This window comes from Benincasa hispida, chromosome 7 (assembly GCF_027475165.1).
Source record: "Benincasa hispida cultivar pf3 chromosome 7, pf3_genome.v1.1, whole genome shotgun sequence".
In the NCBI taxonomy this organism is placed as follows: domain Eukaryota; kingdom Viridiplantae; phylum Streptophyta; class Magnoliopsida; order Cucurbitales; family Cucurbitaceae; genus Benincasa; species Benincasa hispida.
Window position 1 is genome coordinate 31,141,667 of NC_143484.1, and position 26,869 is coordinate 31,168,535.

Here is a 26,869-nt window from a genome sequence, read left to right on the forward strand (position 1 = left end):
ACATGTATTTTTTATGTAAGTTCAAAGTTCAAAGTTCAATATCATAATTTTATCAGAACATGCATAATTGAGTTACTGCTCTTTTCATTGTATGGTATGTAGAACATTATATGGTTCAAGGTTCAAAGTTCAAACATTGAGAAAGCGAGATTTTGAGAGAGAGCGAGATTGAGAAAGCAAGGTTTTGAGAAAGAGAGAGATTTTGAGAGAGAGCAAGATTGAGAGAGCGAGATTTTGAGAAAGAGCGAGATTGTTGTTGATTTTTGTTACAAGTATGAAGATTAAGAGAGTATGAAGTTATTGTTTTTTGTTACAAGTATGAACATTGGGAGAGTATGAAGTTATTGTTTTTTGTTACAAGTATGAAGATAGAGAGAGTATGTAGATGGAGAGAGTATGAAGATTGAAAGAGTATAAAGATTAAGAGAGTATGAAGATTGCTATTATAGAAATACTCTAGCTTGTTATTGTTTTTTGTTTACAAGATGAAAGTATGAAGTGTTACAAGTATGAAGTATGAAAAAGTATGAAGTATGTTACAAGTATGAAAAAGTATGAAGTATGTTACAAGTATGACGTATGAAAAATTGATCAATGATATTTATAACAAATGAAATGTTACAAGTTAGTTAAAAACTAAACTAGATGAGGGGTGTTTGTGTCACGATCTCTGGCATTTTTAGCATGTTGCACGGTTGTAAACAGTTCGGTATAATTTTTGGCGGTTATGCCCATAATTCCCACACCGACCACATTTCATTTATTTGCGAAATTCTCCTTTGGATGGTATTCTTCTCACTCTCCGTCGCTTGGCTTGTGGCACAAACTTCGAAGGAAGGATAATATTTTTTACATAATCCAAGAGGTCTCTTTCATTCAGATATGTGGCCAAGTGGATTTATAGGCTATGCATACGCAGTCATTAGAGAGTCCACTGCATAAAATCGACTGCAAAGACTGTGGATGGGTATATTTCGTTCCTTGGCAGCAACAATTGCATGCGAATACGGGATACCAAGTGAGTCAAATTTCTCACATGTGCATTTTTTTGTGTAAAGATTGACAATACCGTCCAATCAATTATCTCGCATGTGTACCCGATAACAATCAATAGGCTCCACCCGATATCGTCTGCCCTTATCGGCCTCACTTGCCAATCCGGCTTCACAGTAGTCAAAGTGCAATTTCATTCGAGATGCCCAGTAATTCCTCCGTTCGTAGAACCACGATTGGAGCATTCCTCTAACATGTTCAATCAAGCATACTATGGGCAATAGTCTATACTCTTTAGTTAACGAATTGAAACACTCTGCACTATTGGATGTCATGTTATCATATCTTCGTTCTATTTGGTATACCCGTGCCCACCTTTGAAGATCGTATCTTCCAAATATGTCGTGATATTACCGTCTCAAAAACTACGGAGTTCGTCCCATTTTTTCTGGAACTCTGTCATGCGAAATGCCCTTGTTGCATCTCTAAATATCCCAACAACCGTGCTATCCTTAAAGTTTGTAACCAGATTTTTTTCTATATGCCATGTGCACAATCCATGAAATATCGTGGGAAAAAATGCACGAATAGCATTGTCGATAGATACCATCCGATCAGACACAAACACCAGATTATCGGGTTTTCCGATACTGCATTTCAAGTTTGACATAAACCATTTCCATGATTGATCGGTTTCATTATCCACTATTGCATATGCTAGGGGGTATAATTGATTGTTCCCGTCCATAGAAACCGCAACCAACATGGTACCTTTGTATTTTCCTTTCAAGTGCGACCCATCAACAATAATACAAGGCCGACAGCTTGCGAAACCTCTAATACAAGGTCCTAATGCCATAAACATATACTTGAAATGCACCTCATCTTAAAGTTCGATCTCAAAGACTATACCCGAATTCTTTATTTTTAGCGCTTCTTCATAAGCATGTAGTATGGAGTATGAGTATTTTGGAGTACCTCTAGTGAGATCATACGCGACTTCCCTTGCATGCCACACTTTATCATAACTTATGTTCACGTCATTATCTCTCCTCATATCCTCAACGATATGACAAGGTTTATAAATATGTCCTATTCCCGTGAACTTATCTTTAATGATCTGACCAACAACCGTAGTAGTTGCTTATCTATGGTCGTGATTCAGAATTCCAATGGAACATATATGCGAACTGTAGTACTTTGTGATCTTGAATATATCAGACCCTTCCATTTTGACTGCACGAAGGCTCCACTTACATGTCTCCCCAATACATTTGACAGTGAATAGAGATTTGGTTGATTTTCTTACCTTAAATTCAAAATTTTTGTTGATGGACAGAATAGATAATCTCATTTTCAAGTCCTTTTTGCTCAAAAATAGTTGACCAACTTCAACGTCCTCTGTCCCAGATGAAGAGGTACTAGGCATAATCAACTCTTTCCTATGACTTGAAGACACAGATGGTGGAACCACTGAAGCTGCTGTAGAACGATGCACATCTCCATGATCACGATCCATTTCATTCAATCTTGTTGGTTGCTCATTCACATCCATTGAAGGACCACAATCCATATAATCGAATGTTGATGATACAGTGTTGCTAGACAATGGAATATCATCTTCTTCTCGATGAAACTGATATGATTCCTCGTATTGTTTGTCCACAGTCGTATCATCATAACTCACATTTCCAAACCCCATTCCAATATTTTCGTCCTGATTAGATTTCAACGTTACAACTATCTGAAGTCTACTAAGCTCTTCTCGCAGAAGAAGGAAGCGAACATCATCATCATTCATTATGCATTGTGGAGGGTTTCAAATTCAAGCTTATATTTAACTTTCAGTATAAGATCAAACTTTGAAGAACTGACATTTGTAACCCTGTAAATGTGAGATTTAAGTTCTTCATACTTCAATGTATGAGACACACTGATTCCTGTCAACTGTCCCCCAATATACGAACTTTCATTCTCATTCCAATCACCTCCATATCGAATAAGTAAACACTTTTATGTCATCCTACAAAGCAAGAGAACATTTGTCATTAAGTTGTACAAGCAATTGAAGTGTACTCCCCCTCTCAATCTCGCTCTCTCTCTTAATCTCGCTTGCTCTAAAAATCTCGTTCTCTCAGTCTTGCTCTCTCTCTTACTCTTCCTCTTTCTTACTCTCTCCCAATACAAAATTTCGTAATGCAACCTTTCCAGAAATAACACATAAAAAATAATTAAACAGATCAAAATAATGAAACACCTTTCTGAAAAAGCTGTTCTGTTATGAAATAGCCTCGTCTTGGAAATCCCTGTTCGAAAAGTCTCCGTTTAACAAAATACCGTCGAAAACCAGAGAAATAATCACCTTTGAAATGGAGTTTAGAGTTTAAAGAAATCACCATTGTATTGTGCTTAGGTATTATTGATTTGATTTGAGACTTCCGTTGTGAAAATTGTCAAATCATTCGAACACTGACGAGCAATCACATCAAACCGGGAATTTCAAGCGAGAGCGAGAGCATTTAATCAAACGAGAGTGAGATTTACCTCGTGTGGCTGGTGTAAGGGTAATTTACATAATTTGGTATGATAATGATGTTAACAGAGTGTCAATTGATATTATTTTTTAAAAAGGATATTTGTAATACATAGTAGAATAGAGAAAAAATTCTAAAAGTATATTACATTTTTAAAATATTTGCAAATATGGATGAATTGACTAGTCAATCTTTGATTTTTTTTAATTTTCAATTTCGCCCTCCCTTATCTTATCTTGTTGTACACCTTTTTTTAGTCTTTTTATTTTCTTTATCTTCGTCGATTTTTGCCTCTTCCCTTCTTTTTTTTTTTTTTTTTTTTTTTTTCATTTTTTCATTTTATTTTCTTTCTCAATTTTTGCTTCTTCCCTTTTTTTCTTCTTTCCTTTATCTGATTTTTGCTTATTTTCTTTCATTTCCTTCTTTTTCCCTTTCTTTTTCTTTCCTTTATTTTTTTTATTTTTTTTATCTCCTTCTTTTTTTTTAAAAAAATTCTTTTCTTCTTCAGTTTTTGCTTATTCATTTTTTCTTTCTTCGGTTCTTGCTTTTTTATTTTTTTTTATTTTCTTCCATTTCTCTGATTTTTGCTTCTTCCTTTATCTTTTTTTTATTATTTTATTTTCTTTTCTTTCTCCGATTTTTTTGCTTCTTTTGTTCTATTTAATTTTCTTTCATTTTTCAGTTTTTGCTTCTTCTCTTTCTCTTATTTTTAAAATTTCTATTTTCTTTATTTGAATTTTTTCTTCTTCCTTTTTTTTTACAAGAATTATGAAGTTGAGTTCCGTACGCAAGACTTGAAAGTACTCAATTCATAAGTGACTTAACACCAACAAGCTAATCATCAAGTTTGATTATTATAACAAATAATAAATATAAATAGCAAATGAAAGTCTATTAGTGATAACCACTAATATTTTCTATCATTGATAGCTTAATCTTTGATTATACTTTCATAGTTAATAGCCACTTATAGAAATCTATCATTGATAGACAACTTAGTCAATTTAATTAAAAAAGTTGAATCTCGAATTAAAAAATGTAAGTGGAATGCCTAGAAGTTATCACTAATAGCATGTTTATCAGTGATAGAAGCTATCGTCGAAAAGAAAAGAACTTATAAATATTTGGGAAGGACAGAAAAGGGGCAAAAAGGTGTTCAGTGGCTATGATTGATAAAAGCTACTATCGATAACATGTTACCAGTGATAGAAGCTAATACTAATAGCATGTTATCGATGATAGAAGTTACCTGATAGAACGTTATCAGTGATAGAAGCTACCACTGATAGCACGCTATCGGTGATAGAGAACTATCACTGATAGTATGATATTAGTGAGATCATTGATAGCATCTTATTAGTGATGTTATCAATGAAAGAAGCTATCACTGATAACCATAATATGAGTGATGTTAGTGATATCGGTGATAAAACTTAGGTGATATCTATATATCGAGTTTTTTTCAAAGGTGATAACCAGTTATAGAAGTCTATCATTGATATCCTTAAGTGTTAATATTTCAAGGTTGATTCTAATTTATGAAAGTCTATCAGTGATAGCCATGATAAAAGATTATTAGTGATAACTACTATGGAGATCAAAGTTGGTCTTCTTTCAAAGTTGATCACTATTTATAAATCTATCATTGATAGCCACTGATAGCCTTAAGTAGTAATATTTCAACGTTGATTCCAATGGATGAAGGTGAATCAATGATAGTTACTAATAATTGATAGTAAATTAAAAGCAAATATTTCAAGATTGTATTAATTTTTCTCAAATTGAAAGCTATCGATGATAGTTGCTATCAGCGATCATCCTTGAAGTTGGCTAATAGCAGCTATCAATGACAACTTTTAATCTAAGAAAACTGGGAAGAAGCAAACAAAGGTGGCTAGGCATGAGTTTTTTAGTCTTTTATTTTTTATATATATATATAATTATTTTATCCTTCTACTATATATTCTATTATTTTGGATTTAAATTCTATTTATCCTTTTTAAAAATGGGTATACTTTGGACCAAAATATTGGATCATTGTACAGATTTCCCAACAAGGGAAACGAGAAATAACCTGTACTCTTCTGTTCCTCAATTCGATTCACCTCCGACACTTTCTGATCGAATTCGTGAAGTTCATGGCTGCCGAATTGTTGCTTTGGGCATTGATCACAGCTCTCCTTTCCTTGATCCGAAGAATTGGTTTGGCCATTCTCAACGGCCGTCGGAACCGGAAGCCAGCCGTCGGATTCTTCCATCCCTACACCAACGACGGCGGAGGCGGTGAGAGAGTTCTGTGGTGCGCCGTCAAAGCTATTCAGGATGAAAACCCTAGCTTCGATTGCCTCGTCTTCACTGGCGATCACGATGCTTCACCAGAAAGCTTGATGGCTCGTGCTAACGATCGGTTTGGCGTCAAACTTCATTTTCCACCCAAGGTTATTTCTTACTCTCTTTGATCTCGCTTCTCGAAAACTAAACTGCCCATTTCAATCGTCGCCCCAGATGATGCATATTTATAGAACTATCTAGTTTTGGAACCATTTCTGCAGTTGAATCTTCCTGAAGCTGTTTGCTATACGATTTCTCCTTTTTTTGTTTCACTGGAAGCTTATCTGATTCATTGTTGTGGCAAGGAAATTTGATTGACTTGATTTACTTTGTTTTTCTGTTCGATTCTTCCCTTGCCTAGGTTGTGCATCTTCATAAAAGGAAGTGGATTGAAGAAACTACATATCCTCGCTTTACTATGATTGGTCAAAGTCTTGGCTCTATCTATCTCTCATGGGAGGCCTTATGCAAATTCACTCCTCTATATTATTTTGACACTAGTGGATATGCTTTTACTTATCCTCTTGCCCGGTTGTTTGGTTGCATTGTTGTTTGTTACACACATTATCCTACCATCAGCTTAGACATGCTATCTCGTGTTCGTGGGAGGAGCTCAATGTATAACAATAACGCCTTAATTGCTAGAAGGTTTGTTTTTTAAGTTCTCATTAGAATTAGTTTATGTCCTCTGATTGCCGACCTAGTTGTGCGCTTGTGTTTTTCTGAAACAAAAAATGCTTTCCATTGATATATGAAAAGGAGAAAAATGTTCAAGGAAACAAGTTCCCAATGGAACGAAAAAAGACAATACAACTAAAAAGAAAGAGGCCCAAAAAATACACAAGGATAAAACAATGAAGATTAATGAATAAAGCAACTAAAAGCACAGTCGAAGTGGATTCTTACTCCTTGCTTCCTTGTGCTTGTGTTTATCGTATTGTTTTTCTTTTTCAAGGATTTAAGCAGTTTATCACATAAGCTTTTGGTAAAACAGAAGTGGATGTTAACTTCTTGCTTCCTTGGGCTCCCACTTTAACATTTCAACAGGGACATGGCTGCTCATCTGTAACAAATATGAACTTTGTGCTGTAACAACCTTTTTTTTCCCACCTAGTTTCTGCATGTTTCAAGACCATCTGACATTCTTTTTATTTGGTGATATTTTAGTCAATATAATTGCATTTGCCTAGTGGAGAACTTTCTAGCAAATATTGCTTACTTTAGTGTTGTGTATAACAAGTTTTTTCTGTGGCAGCTCGTGGCTTTCTCAGTGCAAAATTATCTATTATGTTCTCTTTAGTTGGATGTATGGATTTGTGGGCTCGTTTACGCAACTTGCAATGGTCAATTCTTCATGGACTCAATCTCACATTGAAAGCCTCTGGAAAATTCCAGACCGTATAAAGCGAGTCTATCCGCCATGTGATACTTCTGTATTACAGGTTTGTCTTTTGGTTTCTCCTGAAGAAATTCTGTTGGATTTTATTTGTTCCACTTAGTCTGTAGTTCTTTTTCTCTCTTTTCTCTAGTGTTGGGTTCACTCCAACAATTGCATTTAACAAGCTGTTGTCTGCACAGGCACTTCCTTTAGAACGATCCACTAGAACTCCAATTATTATATCTGTTGCTCAATTTCGTCCAGAGAAGGTGGGCCTCTTATGATCCAAGGTACTAAAGTCCAATTGGCTCATCCTTAGGGCCTTCAGTTGTTAGCAAGTCTTTGATGACTGAAATTGATCATGTCAGGCGCATTTACTCCAACTTGAGGCATTTTCAGTTGCCATCAAGAAATTAAATGCAAGTTCATTGAGGCCAAAGCTCCAGTTTGTGGGAAGCTGTCGCAATAGCTCAGATGAAGAAAGACTTCAAAATTTGAAAAACAAGGCTATTGAACTGAAGGTTGAGGAGGATGTGGAATTCTACAAGAATTTAATGTACAGGTTAGTGCCTGTCTTTGAAGAAAAGTTTCCTCAAGTATTGTTGTAAGAAAGACATTCATGCTCCCTTAATTGGAACTCCTTTTTTGCTTTTCTATCAAAATCTTTTTAGTTTATATATGGGGATTGAGATGGTGATTTGAAATACTTGCTCAAAATAATTGGTTGTCAATTTCATGCTTCATTTGGTTGTGCCATCTTGAGAGCACATTGGTCACTATCATATGAAGAATATCTATGAAATGAAGGATATATAAAATAAGTTTGATTAGCCAGGCAGCCGCCCCTATGCCCATAAATAACAGAACCTCTAGCATAGATGTGAACGTTTCACCTAGGATCTAAACTCTCACTAGTAAAAGCCCATCCATATATGACAATCATAACCAAGGACTCTTCTTGGACTCCGTTGGCATTTGAACCTCTGGTGATTAGATGAATTTTACTTCAAATACCAAAAGCGATGCCCGTTACAACCTTTTATCATTAGCTGTTGCTCTACACTGTATCTGCTCCATTTGCTGGCATTGTGTTCATTCCTGATTTGGACTTCAAATTGTAAATTGTGAACCAATTTCTGTTTACTATATAAGATGTTGAAACTCTTAGACTCGTGCAGAGACTTGGTGGGACTTCTAGGAGGTGCTATAGCGGGAATTCATTCCATGACGGATGAACATTTCGGAATAAGCGTGGTAGAGTACATGGCTGCAGGAGCAATCCCAATTGGTGGGAGACTTATCTTTTAGTTCAAATTTATTTATTTTTCTTTTGGTTTAAAGATCTCCACTGAATGTATTATATGCGCAACCCATATTTCTCCTTTACTTTCAGCTCATAACTCTGCTGGACCAAAGATGGACATAGTTCTTGAAGAAGACGAACAACAAACTGGATTTCTCGCCACCAATGTGGATGAATATGCAGATGCTATTCTACAGGTTGTAAGAATGCCAGAAACTGAGAGACTCAAAATGGCTGCTGCAGCAAGGAAGCGTGCAGGGAGATTTTCTGAGCTGAAGTTTTACGAAGATTTCAAGGCAGCAATCCGACCAGTGTTTGGCTCAGTTTCAGAGGTGACGAGCAAGTGAGTAATTGCTCTGAATACTGTAATTGATCTTCTTTATACTAGTTTCTGAAGTCTAATGAGAGGTAGGAGTATTACATTATGGTTTCTCAGTAGCTTGACAAAGTTCGAAAATAGGAACGGAAATCATATGGCTCCTACGTATTCCATCATGTCTTGTAGGTTTTGTTTTTTTGTTTGAGGTAGAAACAGCTGACTCTCTTCAGAACCATAAACTCTCATGCCAAATATAGAAGTTCATTTTTCACTCCAGTGCTTGGCTTAGTTAATTTGCACTTCAATTATAAATTTAGTCCTGAACGGCTGAACGGCTGAACTTGAATTTTGTAACTATTTGATCTTTATACTATAAAGTTCCATTAGAGTTTAGGGTTTATTAGGCATAAATTCAAAATTATATTTGTAGACCAATTAATCATTGAAATATTTGAATCTGTCGAACCTACTAAATACAATTGACGGTTCATGGACCTATTAGCATGGTTTAAAATTTCTATCAAACTCTTGAAATTCTGAGATTTCTATGGCTTTGAAATTTTGATTAGGGAAAATTTTGTTTTTTCCCAATTTTGATAAAATTTTGAGAAATTTCAAGAATATTTCGATTCCTTCCATTTCAATGAAATTTTTATTTCAAGAAAGTTTTGAATTTTTTAATTAACCACGTTAGTTCAATTTAAAATTTTCAATTTTATGGTCTTATTTGCACAATTTCATAATTTCACATGTTAATGTCATTTTTAATAAAGGAATGTCTTTTTTATGTGATATCTTTTCTATTTTCCAGTTTTTTCAAGTTTTTGCTTTATTTTCGATCCAAAACTTTCAATTCTAAATAAATTGAATTTGAAAAAACCACAAAAATAATACATATTTAAACCACAAAATAATATTTATTTGTTTTTAACTTCATTCAAACTTTTTTCATTGGACTTTTACATCATTTTATCTCTAAATTAAATTGATGTAAGTTTTTTCCTTTAATCATACAAAATTTTCATAGTTTTCACATGATTTCATCTCAAAATATTTCTAAACTTTATATTAATTTGTAGTTATTTTCTTTTCCTTTTTTAAATTTATGATCTCGCATCAACATTAGCAATAGACATTTAAATGTTGTCTACTTTATAAAAATTGTGATTAAAAATGTCAAAGTTTCATTAACCATAAGTATATTAAACTTATATGTCATGGTTTTTGAAAATTAAACTTATAAATCCTACTTATGTGTCATGGTTTCTATGATTTGTTGTATGTTTTATTAGAGTTTTCGAACCCAAAGTCAAATTTTGAATCAAAATTTGAAAACTAACTTAAAAAAAGTAGTTTTCAAAAACTTGCTTTTGTTTTGGAAAATTGATTAAAAATGCAAATGTTTACCAAAGTAATATGTAACCCCTGAATAAAAAATTATGAGAAAACAAACACAATTTTAAAAAACCAAATAGTTATCAAACAAGATCTAAACTTTTAAATTTAACCATGATTCATACCATACATAAAACAAGGATGTGAAAATGTAAAGAGTAGTGTGTATATGGTACTGAATAGAACATGTGACACGGTGTTTTTCAAAATCGACAATATCTTTTTTCCTTCTCTTGATTTGCAAGATCCAAAATGTACACGGTGTTTCTATTCAAATTACAAACTTTTAACTCGAAATGACATGAATGATTATAGTATATCATTTTGATCCATGTAATAGTTGAATGATCGTGCCCCGTTAGACAAAATCGCGACGTTTACGAACATACAACAATTAACAGCAAGCATGAAAATGGGGAAAAAAAGTATATTTCAAGATGTAATTCTCATCCAAAGGGCACATTGCTTCACATATAACAGTGTAATACACTGCCCAAAATTTCCCCACCAGAAACCTCAAACCTAGAGTGTAATACACGCGCCAAAATGGAGCGTGAATTGGGAAAATCCCTGATCCTCTTGATTCTGATTACAGACCATCCACCATTTTATTTTACCCATAAAAAAGAAATATCAAGAAAAATGGAAGCAATCGGCCAGTGGAGGAGCTGCTCTCCTCTCTGAATCCTTCTCTATGGTTGGCCCTTAAAACCCACTTCCAGAAATGGCTGTTTCTCTCAATTTGTTCACTGCTTTCAACTCAACGGTACCTCTCTCTTTACCCACTTCAATTTCTATGCAGCAATCTTCCTCTTCTTTCAAATTTGTTTGTGTAATTTCTTCGTGTAATCTTCTCCTTTCGAGTACTGCGTTCGCTTATCATTATTATTATTGAAATTGGATGTGAAATCGGAGCTTTACACATCGAATTTCTTGGGTTTTCTTCTTTGTTGTTTGAGTGGTGGTGGTTTGGTTCAGAGTTCTTGGGGTTGTTTTACGTGTTTCTGATAGTTTTCTTTTGAGAAATCTGAAAGTTTGAAATGAAATTTTACCGTTCTAAGCATTTGCAATTTCTGTCTTCCTCGTTGGCGAATTTGTTTGTGTTATTTTTGGTCCAAAGTTTATAAATATGGTATGGTATGACTGTCAAGAACTTTGAAACCCTCTGTTTCCAGGGTGCCAAAATATATAGAAAAATCTTGGCTATCGAAGAAGCCCAAAGAAAAGTATGAATCTAATCAGGGCTAAACACTCTTGGATCCCTTTCTGGCTCCGCTCCTTGAACACTCTATTGTTTCTCTTTTTCCATATTCATAATAGCACATGACACTCCAATAAACCTCGAGAAATGGCCCTTATTCCTAAAAGGCGAATGGATAATGAACTTCTCAATCGTCCTAAATAAAACTCTGTGACTGCCTAATTATAAATCTAAAGTGTTCACATAGTAACTCTAACTTGACACGGAGAGTACATAATCACAACTTCAAAGGATATGTCTCAGGAAAGCTTTGGTATCAAAAGTGTTAGATGATATGATATTAAATTTTCTTTCACTCATCGAGTTTAGTTTTCGGGGCAATAGTAATATAAAAATATGGTAGAGGTTTTCCTTCTCCTTCTGATGTAGGATACAACAGAACGGGCCTAATGAAGGCCACTTTCTTGAAAGCCAATCCATAATGTTTAAGGGTGCCAATATTATAATGCAAGTTTTAGTTATTATATGTAAATTGGAATACTACTCAAGCATCTGAAATATATAATTAGTGGTTGGCTTGAGGGTTCCTTTGCTAAATTGAGATGTGTGGTGGGAACAGCCAAATCATATAAATTTTCTATATAAATCTGAATATGCTGAAACTGAATTGTTGGAATTTGGATATGAGAAGCCCATCATTAGCCCAATGAAGGAAAGTTCTCTTTGGAAATAAATGGGGTGCCTCACTTAGAATGGCAGCACCAGCATCAAATCATTATCCTGAGTTGAGGGCAAATTGCAAAGAAAAGTTGATTTCTCAGCTTAGTCCTATAATCCCTTTCATTGGTTGCGTAAAATAGATTCACCGTTTCGTTGCTATCTTTGAACAGCTAGTGATCTGTAGAGATTATTGTGTCTTTCATTGATATGATAAACTTGAAAAGGCATGTTGATTTCAATCTTTGAGTTCAAAACATCAAGTACTGAGTGTTTGTTTGAATCATCACTGGGTCCATCAAATTGCCATGAAGCTTTCTCTTATGCCTTCTCATTTTTGGTGATTGTGGTTTCTATTGGTGTTCATCAGAAGTTGCAAGTCACTTATGAGAACGTTTCGAGACCCTCGTTTTCAAACGTCAGAAAATCAACGTCCTTCCGTGGGATGTATGGCACAATAAGAGGATTTGGAAAGGATAGAAGACGTGGATTGTCTCTCTCACTTGCGGCTACAGGCAGTAACCAGGTAGACACAGACACGAATGAGAAGGGTTCTGAAATTACTGGAAGAACTCTCTCTAATGACAATTCATCAGCTTTGAGTCAATCACCTTCAGATGCTTCAGCAGATAATGGAATCTCTCAACTCAATGTTACCAGTAAGTCTTCTTCTCAATCATCTGAGGCTTCCAATGGACAAGTATTGTCTTCAGATCAGAATCCAGATACAAGTTCATCACCTGATTTACAATCCACAAAAAAATCTCCATTAACTGCAAGAGAAAGACTAAGGGCAGCTCGTGTTCTTAGCCGTTACAACGAATCGAAGACCTCCAAGTCTGACATGGGCAGCAAAGTATTGGAAGCGATACGAGAGAGTGATCGTGGGAAGAAAAGGTCGAGGCTTCCAGAAGCGCCTACTAATTTGTTCGATGATAGCAAGCGAGGGATGCCAGAACCAGGCTGGACGTTTCAGTTCCCGGGGGGTTCGGATCTTTTTGTCATTGCCTTTTCATTCGTTTTCATTAGTACAGTGATGTTTGCTACCACCTACATTGTGTGGAAAGTTGGTGCAATTCATTTTAATGAGTACTGAAGTGCACTGCAAAGAGGTTAGTTTGATCTCTCAAAAAGCTACCTCCTGTCCTAGAAATAGTTCTTTGATCTTCTTCTATATGACTTGGATGCTCATCTTTTGCTAGATGCCATACTCAGTAATGTTTTGCATAGTTTTGAATGTACAAAAAAAGTTTTTTGCTCAATATTTTGATTAGTGTAATTTTGAATCTGTGTGATTTCATTTAGAAAATTATTTTAAAAAAGTTACAGATTAAGTTATCATTCTAATTTCTTTGTCTCAAAGACACATAAACTAGTTTAAACATTAAAAAGTAGAGGGACTAAAATGAAACAAACTCAAAGTCTAGGACCAAAAAATCAATCATGGGTCCTTATCATGTTACTTTTCTCCCTTAAATTTGTTTCACTAAATATTCGTCTCTGACTTATTCTGATAAGCATCTAATATGCTGAATTAATGCAAAGCAAGAGGTTCTACTAGTCTTCTAGAATCTTTACAAACACTCACAAATAAGATTAACTTAATGAATGATTCTAATCAAGAGCTTAGTTAGAAGGATGAATAACTCTTAGATCTAAGTTAGAATTTATGATGGTCACTCTTAAATCCTAAGACAATTTACTCCCAAATTAGTTTAATCAAAACTAATTCAATGAATTAGTTTGATAATTAAATTTAAAGTAAGACTTGAGAAAAGGAAACATCAAAGAGGTTGAAGAAACACAAAGTTTTAATATCATTATTCTGTATTTTGAAGAGCATTACAAGCCAATTAAATGTCAAATGGGCATTCAAAGGTTCAACAAAAGTCATTCAACAGTTAATAAATGAAAATTATAGAAAGCAAGATCTATGAGATTGAAACTCAATTGTAGCCAACAAGAGCATAGCTCAACTGACATAGTATTCATACTATCGACTTGGAGATTTGAGGTTCGATTCTCCCATTCCACACTTTAATTACAATACATTTAAAAAAAAAAAAAGAAACTCAGATCCTCCACAATTATGCACTATTTTTCCATTCCCTGTATCATCTTCCAAATTACATGACTTTATCCATGTCATCTTTACTTCATTCTCTTTTAGCCTCCATTGAACTAACATTATACATAAATTTCAGCTCAAAATTCTTTCTCTTGTGCATTAGCTAGCCTTTAAAAATGTAATGTGAAAGTCTCTTGAATCTTCTTTGTTCTAATAGCTCGGGTACATGCAATGGATCAATAGTTGAATTCACACCATATTTAGTTTGAGATTGTACTCATATTGACTTGCTAGTATATATGGTCAAGTTATGTGGTTAATTTGTTAAAATTATAATAAAAATAAGCATTTAAATACTTTGTTTTAGATCGTAGACTAAATTGATATTTTAAAAGTTTAGGTATCAAAATGGAACAAACTTGAAAGTTCAATTATTGAAAGAGACATTTTGGAAGCTTGACGACCCTAACATAATAAATTCGAAAGTTTGGAAACCAAAATAAGATGTAATCTTTTGCAAATTACCATATTATTATATAATCCTCGTGAAGTTAACTATAAACCCACACAATAACACATTTTATTATTAATTATTTTTTTCTTTTTCTTTTTCTTTATTTATTATTAAATTTAAAGTTTAATCTAAACTTTTAGGTCTATATCTATTTGGTTCTTAAAATATTTGTATTTGTTTGGTTATTAAACTTTAAAAAGTGTCTAATAGGTTCCTAATTCAAGTGTGTGTTTAGTAGTCTTTAAAATTTTAAAAAGTGTTTAATAGTTTCTTGAAGTTGTAATTTTGTGTCTAACAGATCTTTGAAATTTTAATTTTACTTTTGTAACTCCAATAGTTTGGGCTAAGTGCCTTTTCCTTTGTAAATTTTATAAAATAATGAAATTTGTTTCTTATAGAAAAATTCAATCTTGTATCTAATAGGTTTTTATCCCCGTTTTGCTAAAATTCATAGATTTACTAAACACTAATTTGAAAGCTTAGGATCTTATTAGCATATCCACTATATTAGTTAAGTTTAATATATATTTTGTAGAGCATAAATGTTGATAACCTTTCCACAAATTTGAAAGTTGATATAAACAACTTATAGTTTAACTTTATTTTTAGAAAGGAAAGAAAACTTATATCATTGCACCCATCTATTGGCAACCCAACATTCAAGAATTTTTTTTTAAAAAAAGAAAATATTTTTATTTTTTTCTACTATATACAGAAACATGATGCATGAGATTAAGTATAACTTAGACTACATCTAATCATTCTTTTAGAAGATTTGACATCAAACGACTATTAGCTCATGAGCTCATGATGCTTTTGCTTTTTAGTTAGAGTTTCTTTCTTTCAAGTAATTTCATTATCTTTTATAGGCATTTTTCTACCAGTTGAACCTCATATATATATATATAAGAGGCAGAAAATAGATATAAACAAATTCACAAAGACCAAACCCAACTGTTCCCTTATTGATGATAAGAGAAGAATGCAATTGAGAAAAACCTCTACAAGCAAAAAGAATATGCTAAACCTGCAATTAAGTGAGCAATTTTCTCTCTTTAGATATGACAAAAATGGATATGTTTAATAAATAATCCCAAAACAAAAATTTGAAAGCAAAAGATTCGATAAAAATGTAGTTATGTGTTTATGTTTGGTAGCATATTAAAAAAATGTATCCTAGTTTAAATTATTATTTTAAATATGTTTGATATTATATTTATAAACTAAAAAATTAGTTGTGGTTACCAACTTAATATTAAATTATTATAAATTTATTTATTAACATGTTTAATGTTAAAAAATTGTATAATTATATAGATTTTTGCGGCATTTTTAAATATAGAAAATGGGTTTAACTATTTACACATACAACATTTATTAAATTTATCAAATGGACTAATCTTGCTTTTTACTATTTTCCTTTATAACAATTTCCCTACCTTTTTTTATAATACATGACATAATACATATTTAATTTTAAAGAATGCATTGAGTTTATAAATACTATCTTTATAAAAAAAAATATATATAATATGAAATATTATATTTCTAAACGTTTTTATTTTTTTAATATAATATTTTATGTAGTAAGATATTATATTCTTGATGCTGGAAGTATAAAAATGTTATTTTTAGAATTTGTTGAAAACAATTTTCAAAAGTTAGAATTTAGATGGCCTACCGAACACTTATTTTATGGAGATTAGATTGTCAACCACACTCTAACATTCTTAGTTTATTAAATAACTCAAGTCTTTTTCCCCTAAAAAGTTTTAGATCTTCTTCTTACCCTACATTGATATCATGTTTGAAAATGATTCTAAAATGATTTTTTTTTTTTTTTTGAATTAGTGGCCAAACCATTAATTTTAAGAATGCTAATTACTATTTTATCCACTGAGCAACTTGAATTGGCACGAAAATCACTATCTAATCAAATGAATATTAATTATCATATAGTTTAACTCAATACTATAAATATTAAATTTTGATATATATCATGGTCTCAAGTGGTCATCACTGTATCGAAATTACTTGTGCCATTGCCAATTTTAAGCTACTATCAAAGTCTCTTTTTCATGGACGGATTCGTTTTCACTCGCAGAGAAAGTAATGAAATTATATATTTATTAGCTTCTCATGCTCGCTAAGAAAGATACTAACGGTATATTTGACCCATTAACTTCATCAATCGGTGTTAAATAATTCAACTTTACAAACTTCAACAGTATTCACGATTCAAGTTTGTACCTTTATCAAGGAATTTCATATTTTTTTTTCTCTCTTTTTTTACACATTTATGGAGAAATCCATTAATCTGTTTTACAACCCTGCATGCTAAATATAAACTTTCTAACTTCAACATATTAACAACAGACTTCATAACTCAACTCAATGTCTCAAACACCCCCGAATTTGTATCAAAGATGCTCTACCATGATTCATCGTCACAATATGAGATGAAGCCTACCTTCGCTCCTATTTCTTCTTCTTCTTCTTTTTTTTTTTGGGTTCTTCTTCACGTAATAACTGTTTTTTTTCCTATTTATTGTTTTTTTTTATAATTATTTTCTGTTTTTCCCCTAAATTAGAAAGAAAATTGAAAGTATATTTTGAAAGAATTAGTGAATAATAATGAACTAAAGACGGTGACCTAACTAATTAGTAACCACCATCCAACTAATGGTCAAGTCATAACCACCAAACCCAATTAATCAGCCAAGATTATCAAATTTAAGATGTATGTTAGGATTCTTCAAAAAAAAAAAAAAATTATGTTAATTTAGAAGACAAAAGGCAATTTGAATTTGCACAAGTTACATATTATCTGTTTTTTTTTTTCTTTTTTTTTTTCTATTTCTTATTATGACGTTTTAAGTTAGGATTGTTAGTTTATCAAGAAAAAAAGTTCGAATTTATGAACACTATATTTGGAAAACCTGAATTTTCATAATATGCATTTTGATTTTACATAGGATTAGAATATTGTTATTATTTACATTTAGTTGATGGGTTTTATGATAATGTAAAAAGTTAGTATAAAATATAAATTTTGAGTTTATGTAGTATAGGGGATTACCCAAGTCACAGTTTAGGATTTGACTAAAAAAAACGAAAAACTTCTGATTTTTAATTATGAACAACTCGATATTAAACTAAAAATTAACTAAGATTTTAGTATGGATAAAACCGTTAAGTAGATAATCAATAACTATTTTTGTGAGAAATTCTGTTCAAAGTTCAATAATAACTTACAAAAGATAAGTTACCATCAGCTGGATGTTCACTTTTTTAATCGCTGTTGCAACCAAATTTTTACATAGTTTGGCTAATTAAAGAGGGCTTCAAAAATTTTAAGAATTATCTTATCTATTTTATGTTTAACAAAACTTTAAATTTAAACTAGTAAATCTATGAATTTTAAGAAATATTGAATAGATCAACGACATATTAGACACAAAATTAAAATTCCAGTGATTAAAATTTAAGGTCCCATTGGATAACGATTTTGTTTTCAGTCTTCTGTTTTTGTAATTCATACTTGTTTTTGCATAATTTTTCAATTATAGTTTTCACCTTTATTAAAGAAACTTGAATTCCTAATTAAATTCTAAAATAAAAAAAAAATCAAAAATCAAAATGGTCAGTTACAAATATAGCAATCAAGTGTAAAGTATTAACAAGTATAACATAATGCAAAAAACAATTGCATATATAACAAAATTTAGATCCAACTCTTAAAATCATTCAATGTTAGACTATAGGAGTCCAAGAAAAAAAAAAAACAAAAACCAAAAAACCACCTAAATTGACCGAAAACCGATCATCAGTTTGGGTTGCAGTTTTGGGTTCGAAATATATAAAACCCAAATTTTTGGTTCACGTTCGGGTTAGGCAGAAAGTAAGGATTGAGAAATTGAGTCGACCGTTAAATCATATCTAATAAACAACAATACTAAATAGCAAATTGGACTCTTGTTAGCATGGTTGGTAAGATTTTATTTTAATTTCAAGTATTTTCAAAAAAAAAAAAAAAAACCCTCCTCACCAAGATCCTGCTATATCATTTCATAAACCGCCCCGACGGTTCGGACTAGTAACTCTAGTTCGGTTTCAGGTTCTCTATATCTTTAATCAATGAAGTGGTTCGATTTTGTTTTTCTCCAATTATTTAAAAATATTGCTATTGTTAATTATTAGTCCTAACATTCTATCCATTGTAATTACTGGAATAAAAAACTACTTTCTCTAATTTTTAAATTTTGATTTGATTTGATTTGATTTTTGAAAATATTAATATAAAGTAAATAACAAAACATAAATTTTTATGAACGAAAGTAATATTTATGATTTAATTGTTAAAAAACCAAAATAACTTTAACTTTTGGAAATTCGGGACCAAATAGACACAATTGTTAGAGTAATTTAAGAAATTTTTTTAAAAAGAAAAATATGTATATAATATTATTTGAAGTGTTTTAAATATGGATAGTAGAACGATATAAGTAAGAACTTAGAAAGCGGTTAGCAAACGTCCAAGAACGCCACGCATGCAATTGAACGTTATTCACTTACAACAATGTGCCGTTACGGTGACACCGCTTACTCTGACATGACAGTTCCCTATGTAACGGATATCCGTTACATACTGCCGTTACTTCCCTCATCCAATTCTCTCTTCCCACCTACTCCTATTTTTTCTTTTATTTCTTTTCCATTTCATTTTTAATCTTTAAATATATATTTATTTATTTTCCTTCATTAACTTTTGAAGATTTTACATTTCGATCCTCCAAATTATTATTATATCTATTATCGTCCTTTAAATTCCAAATTTTCGCTGTTTTTTTTGTTCTTGATATGCCTTTTAATAGACATTTAGAGACCAAAACAATATAAACTTTAAAATCCTGAAATAACTTTAAAAAAACCTTAGATATTTTAAAAATAGAAGGACCAAAATAAAATAAATCTCAAGCATAATTTCAATTTTGTTTGCATACTAACTAAATTGTTAAATTTACAAGTTTAGTCCTTAATCTTTCTACTTTATATTTCTTAGATCTTTGAACTTAAAAAAATGTCTAAAGATTCTTAAACTTAATTTTGTATCTATTAGGTCCTTTTAATTTTAAAAATGTCCAACGACTTTCTCAATTTTCAATTTTGTGTCAAATCACTAGCATATTAAAAAAAATAAATTAACTAATCTAATAGATATAAAATTAAATTCTATATCTTAAGGTACTGTAAACTTTCGATCTAATGTGGTACATTCACACATTTTTGAAAATGTTAAATAGATCAAAGACTTGTTAAATATATTGAAAGTTTAGTGACTTATCATACTTTTTTTTTTTTTTTAAACCATAGGACCTAATAGACATAAAATAAAAAGATCCATGAATTTATTAGACATCTTTTAAAATTTAGAGATTAGAGATTAGATAGACACAAAGTTAAAAAAATCATGGACTAAACTTGTAATTTAACTAAAATAAATTTAACAAAAAAAGGATAATTTATAAAATTTTTAAAAAGAAAAAACTAAAGATTAAAATACCATTTTGGTCCCTAAACTTTGGAATCTATTTTATTTTAGTCTCTATACTTTCAATTTTCTAATATGAATCCTTGTAAGTTTAATCAATCTTAAATTCAGTCCTTCAAATAATAATAATAAATTTTAGACAAAAACAAACACCTCAGTATATTTTCACAATTTATAAGAGGGATGTTAATAAATACGAAATGTGTGTTTGCACCCAGGAAATACTATTTTGTATTTTTAGTAACTGTCAACACTATTTCAAAACTCTATTTGTTATAGTATTTACTATTTGCTACGGTTTTTACTATTACTTTCATTATTTTTTTATTATTTGCTTCAGTGTTTTTTTATTTCCTTCTCAAACTAAAATAATTTATCCCTCAAACATATACTACTAACTCAAACTAAAATAATCTACATCTCAAACACAAATTATTATAACTCAACTATAATAATATATATATGTATGTGTGTATATATGTGGGGGGGGGGGGGCAACAATAAAGCAATCTAAAAACAAATTTTATGGTTTATTAAAAGTTTAGGACCAAAATGAAAGAAGTGAAAAGTATAGGGACCTTTAAGCAAAACCAAAGTAAAGGAAAGCGAGAAAAAAAGAAAGAAACAAACGCGGTTTGGTTTGGTGTGTGATTGTTAGGAGTGGAAGGAAGTAGTGAGAAAGTCGTTATTTAAAGTAGCGGTTTTACGGTTCATGCCCAACAACCCCTGTTTGGAAACCGTTAGAGAATCCCCTCTTTTTCCCATTTATTTCTCTCATCTTTCTTCTTCTTCTTCTTCTTCCTTCTTCTTCTTCTTCAATTAACTTCGAACTCCCAAATCAAATGACTCAATTCCCCTCTTCCAATTCATAAAATCAAAACCCTAAATTCCAGAATCCACCATGGTTTTGATCGGAATCGCCCTCCCAAATCAGAACAATCAAACAAATACTAACAGTATTAATAATAATCGAGTTAAGGGATCATGGAGTCCTCAAGAGGACGCTACCTTAATCAAATTGGTTGAACAGCATGGCCCTAGAAACTGGTCTTTGATCAGCACTGGAATTCCTGGCCGCTCCGGCAAATCCTGCCGTTTGCGCTGGTGTAATCAGCTCAGTCCGACGGTTCAGCATCGTCCTTTCACACCGGCGGAGGATGCTGTGATCGTTCAAGCGCATGCCATTCACGGTAACAAGTGGTCCACTATTGCTCGCTTATTGCCTGGCCGGACCGACAATGCGATTAAGAATCATTGGAATTCGACGCTTAGACGCTGTCGCGATGCCGATTTGTCGTCTGATTCGACGGCGTTTCTGAAGCGACCGAGTTACGAAGTTTCTAGATCGGCGTCGGATGATGATGATAACGATGATGATGATTCGGTAGCCTCGTTGAAACGTAAGTGCTTCGAACGGAACAGCCGCGGCGGCGGAGGAGGACCGGAGACGTCGTTGAGACTGTCACTGCCGGGAGAGGTTGTGGTATCGGCGGCGGTGGATGTGAAAGTGAAGGAGGAGGTGACGGTGGAAAGTGAAAAGAACGACGGATGGCGACGCGTGGCGGCGGCGGAGAAAAGGAATCGGAAAAGGGAAGTGGATGAGACCTGTTTGGCAACGATAATGCAGAGGATGATAGCCCAGGAGGTTAGAAATTACATAGACAGTTTACGGGCCCATGGTGGGCTTGGGATTGGGCCTGGAATTGGGCCTGGGCTGGATCCTACAATTCAAGAAACTCCATAAGAGTAATCTCCCTTTTCTTATCCAATCTTTGGTTGGTTGACTTATTGGGATCAAATTAAAAGAACATATGAGAAGAAGAAAAATAATTAAGTTTTCTTATGCTTTTCAGATAGTGTTTGGATGAAGAGAAAATGAGAAGTTTGTGGACTAGTGGGCAGCTAGATTTTTGTTTAAATGGGTTTGGTGTTAAAATAATTGAAATTTCCATTTTTTTTTACATAGTGGAAAAAAATGAACCAAGAATTTAGGGTATAGAAGTTGAATGTGGGGTTGTTTGTTTATTTCTTGGTTCAATTATGAGGTTTTCAGATTTGCTTGTTCCATGTTAATTAAAAGGGTCATTAGAATTTAATTGGAAGTACCATTGTATTGGTAACTTTGGCATTCTTCTTGCAATGACAATTTCTTGTGAATAATAATAAAAAAAAAATGTTAAAAATCACTTTTAGTCTCTAAACTTTCATAAAATTAACAATTTAATCCCTAAACTTTACTATATAATAATTTAGTCATACTTTAAGGTTTGTAATAATTTAGTCCCTATTATAAAAATTAGTATTAATCAATAAACTAATTAGAGACTCGATATTTTTTATAAAATACAAAGTCTACATCATAAAATAATAAAAATTTGCATATAATTTTGATAAATTTGCTTATGCAAGGGACTAAATTGTTATGATTTAAATGTATAATGATTAAATTATTATATACTAAAGTTCATGGACTAAATTGTTATAGAATTAAAAATTTTGGAACTAAATCGTTACAAATTAAAGTTTAGGAACTAAATTGTGAGAGTTTAGGGACCAAATGTGTTTTTTAATCTAAAAAGTGTTATCAATTATGCCTTTGTATATTAGTTTTGTTGATTTATATTGGTTTTGATTGTGATCTTGTTTCCTTTTGGTCTCATTTGTTAACTATATGATTTTCATTTTTTTTAAAAAAAATTAAGCTTATAAACATTCATTCCGCCGTTAAATTCTTTTACTATCTATTTTTACCAATATTTTCCAAAAAAAAAAAAAACCAAAATAGTTTTTGAAAATTTATTTTTATTTTTGAATAAAGAACTTAACTCATATACTTAAAAAAAAAAAATGTAAACCATGGTAAAAAATGAAAAAAAAAAAAGGTTTAATTAACTAAAATCCAAAATCGAAAGGATTAACAAACATCGTCTTTGTTATTAGGTTTGAATCAAATTTTTTGTTTTAAAACCTAATGAAAAAGAAAAGGATTAATATGCTAGATTCAACAAGAATATACAGTAGCGATTTTACTAATATACGCCTTTTTAAAAATCTTTTATTCCTCCTCTATAATGAGTGTGTTTTTCATATCATCTTCTGCCTCCATTTTTATGTACTTATTTAGGAAAGAATCACAGGTGGTAAATTCCTAAGAGAATATAATGATGGTATTTAGATAACTTCGAGTTGATTTTAAATCGAGTATCAAGGATTTACAACTCTTTTTTAGTACAATAAGAATAAAATAGGACCATGTAAACTAAAAGAATGAATAAATCAATGGTGATAGCACCAGTGATTGAATGAGGATAATCCTCGATCTAGACTTTATTCCAACATTAGCATTATCGTGCGTAGAAAGCAAGATAATGGATTGTTGTATTTCTAGCTCTTAGTGTGAACCGAAAACCACAAATGAGATCTTTTTGTTGCTTGTAGAAAAATTCACTTTCGCCCATAATTGGACCAAGACCCACATTGATCAATATAATGTTTTACTCATGTAATGACATTGCTTCTACGTATTAACACAACTAACCCAAGAACATTCCTAACCGCTTTCGTTGCTTGCATATCCATCAGAGATTTAGAGCTATGAAACAACTCAATAGTGTCAATAATTGCGGAATAAACTAGATTATATTTTAAACTTCCACATCACATGTTAGAGTCAAATAAGTAATCGACTAAAAAATATATTGGTTCATCATAAACTTAGGACTTAAGGTTGGCAACGGGGTGGAGCAGGACTGGATATCACGGTCATGCTTGTCCATGGCGTGTTGCCCATGGTCGTATGTCCACCTTCACTTCTTTTTACCATGCTTTCATCTTATGTATTTCATTTTGCAAGTTAGTTTACTTTCTATGTACTTTTCTTAGTGTGACTGCTCGTCCATTTCCATATGCAAATGTGACAGATATCTTTTTGTTCAGAATGCACTATATATGGTAAGACTAATCATCATATCCTCATACTCGAAGTAGTACGCTTTGAAGCCGTTGTTGTTGCTTATTGCTTTCTAGCCCACTACAATATTTCTTTGCTTAAATCATGCTTTCAACATTTGCGAAAACTTTTTCATCTAAACCCGTTTTCTCTAAAACGGAGTGGAGGTTGTGAGAGGCACTCGGTGTTCCATTGACGATCCGAATTCGAATTGGCTGACTTGTTCTTGAATGGGAAAAAGTGTCACACAATCACTAAGTGAAACTTCCGAAAGGGCGATTGTGAAACCAAGAATGTATCCTGTCTCTGTCCCATCCTCATGGGGATTTATAATCCTTGTACCCGCCCCATTTTCTATTTTTGGAGAGTGGGGGTCGGGAATCTCTTTTTAGAAACCGAGTTTCCGTGGAGAAACATTTCTTGTTTTTATTTTAATTTTAAATTATTTGTTTATTTAAAATAAATTAAAATTTGATATTTATATTGAAATCGTAAATATTTTAGATAACAAATTAATATTATTATTGAATTATTTATTTAAATGAAATTAAATAAATAACATTTGCCAACTCTATTAGGATCTTTTACTTCTGTAGGTTCTTAAAAAAAAAAAAAAAAAAAACCGTAAAAAGTCCTTCACCGCACTTTGCCGCAAAGACAAAGTTACACCAATTGTCAAAATTTATAAGAACCATAATGTGAAACCTAATTAAAATTAGGCCTTGGCCCATTAAATATCTCAGATTTTTTTTTAGAATAGGTTAAATGTCTTGAAACTTGTCTCCACAAAATCGAGGCGATTGATAAAAACAAAGAAATCTTCGTTTATCTCCATAATAGTATGATATTGTCCACTTTAGACATAATTACCTCCAAAATCAAAATCTATATTGTCAAGTAGTCAACTAAGTAGTTTAATCAATAACACTCTATTTATGGTGATATCTAAGTATCCATTTGGTTACTTCCCAATGGTTTCTTCTCAAATTATCCATATATCTACTAATCGAATTAGAAGAGTAAGCCAAACCTAGTAGAATCCATATCATTTAGATACACTAAACTACCTATAGCATTAGAATACGAAACTTGATTCATATACAATTTATATGTTAATAGGAGAATCTTGAGCAAACAATTTAAATTGTTGTGCAATTGGTTAGCCAACAACCTTAACATTAGCCATATTGAATTTTCTTAAAACCTTTTTAGCACAATCAAATTAACTTAAAAATAATTCTCCTTAGATCTACCTCTAAGGATTTTCATTCCTAAGATTCTCTTAGCATCTCATAGTTCTTTTATAGAAAATTCTTTCTTTAGAAAACTATTAACTTCATCAATTAGTAACATTGATTTAGTAACATATCAATATTGTAGCAATTAACATATCATTCACATATGAGAGTAAATAAGTTTTCTTATTTAGAAAAGACTCTTTAATATAAATACAGGAATCATAATTGTTTTTTTTTTTTTTTTCTAAAGGTTATTTTGGTTATAAACTCATCAAACCTCTTATACCAGAATCTAGGAGAATGCTTTAAGTCATAGAGAGATCTAATAAGTTTATAAATTAACCCTTGTTGTTCTTTCTCAACATGCCCTTTAGGTTGATTCATACGCATTACTTCTTCTAGACCATGCAAAAAGGTCGTAGTACCATTTGTTTGTTCTAACTCTAAGTCTTCACATGCAACAATAGATAGAAGTAATCTAACTTAAGTATATTTAACAACATGAGAGAAAGTATCATGATAATCAATATTTTTCTTTTGAGACCAACCTTTAGTCACCAACCTTGTATTGTACTTTATTCCCCCTTCATCTGACCTCCCAATCTTTTTCTCGTAGATCCATTTACATGAAATGATCTTTTGAGATTTAGGTGGTAGAATAAAAAACACTTGAAAAGTGTTTTATTTGTCTTTTATTTAGAGATGCTTTTACTTAATATTGTTAGATTTTATGTTGTTTACTAGTGAATTTCAAGGCTTAAGCAAGAGAACGAGATTTGTAGTTCAATAAAATGAAAACGAACCAGTTTTATCTGATAATAAACACTAGAAGAGGCTAATTCTCCAAAGTAAAGAATAAAAGAATGCCAAAAATACCCAAAAGGAGAGTCGCAGCGCCAAAACCCAAGAGTAGGTTTTGGCACAGTGTTGAATTGAAGATGATCAAGGATTCATGACGCTACCACAATGCCACTCATCTTTTATGGAGAAATTGCGTAATTTTTAGAAATCTTTTTCTAAAATCTAGGGTTTTCAGACTTTTTCCATCATCAAATTTGGGAGCCACTGAAAGAGTTTAGAGAGTCAGGACATTGTTTGGAGACCGTTCATTGATCCTATGTGCCAATCGAGGCTTGGATAACGTCTTCAACAACGGGGAATCACTTCGATAATATTTTTTTCCTTTGTCCTTTCACTTTCTTTCCTCATTATGGTTGTTAAAGTGTATGAGAATACGTTCTTGACAACGATGAGTGGTTAGACTTGTTTGTTTTAGGGTGTTGATAAATTTTTTCATGGAGTTAAGTTAATGTTTAGTACTTTTTATGTATATTGTGAAATTGATTATTTTTCAATGTTATTATGCTTATGTTCATGT

General features: G+C 32.0%; 3 protein-coding genes across 3 annotated transcripts; all 3 read left to right on the forward strand.

Annotated features, from left to right (window-relative positions):
• The first annotated feature begins 5,538 nt into the window (after positions 1-5,538).
• LEW3 (UDP-Glycosyltransferase superfamily protein) lies at positions 5,539-9,134 on the forward strand. Its single transcript, XM_039037534.2, has 7 exons — positions 5,539-5,965; positions 6,220-6,506; positions 7,114-7,300; positions 7,437-7,505; positions 7,605-7,798; positions 8,415-8,524; positions 8,630-9,134. Exons 1-7 carry the CDS (start codon positions 5,666-5,668, stop codon positions 8,884-8,886), a joined length of 1,404 nt encoding a protein of 467 aa, XP_038893462.1. The 5' UTR covers positions 5,539-5,665; the 3' UTR covers positions 8,887-9,134.
• A 1,625-nt stretch (positions 9,135-10,759) lies between these two features.
• On the forward strand, positions 10,760-13,433 carry LOC120082191 (uncharacterized). Its single transcript, XM_039037457.2, has 2 exons — positions 10,760-11,019; positions 12,542-13,433. The coding sequence occupies exons 1-2, from the start codon at positions 10,978-10,980 to the stop codon at positions 13,265-13,267; spliced, it is 768 nt and encodes a 255-aa protein (XP_038893385.1). The 5' UTR covers positions 10,760-10,977; the 3' UTR covers positions 13,268-13,433.
• A 3,798-nt stretch (positions 13,434-17,231) lies between these two features.
• Positions 17,232-22,505, forward strand: LOC120081732 (uncharacterized). The gene has a single exon (XM_090315457.1). The coding sequence runs from the start codon at positions 21,206-21,208 to the stop codon at positions 22,046-22,048; it is 843 nt and encodes a 280-aa protein (XP_090171583.1). The 5' UTR covers positions 17,232-21,205; the 3' UTR covers positions 22,049-22,505.
• Positions 22,506-26,869: the final 4,364 nt, after the last annotated feature.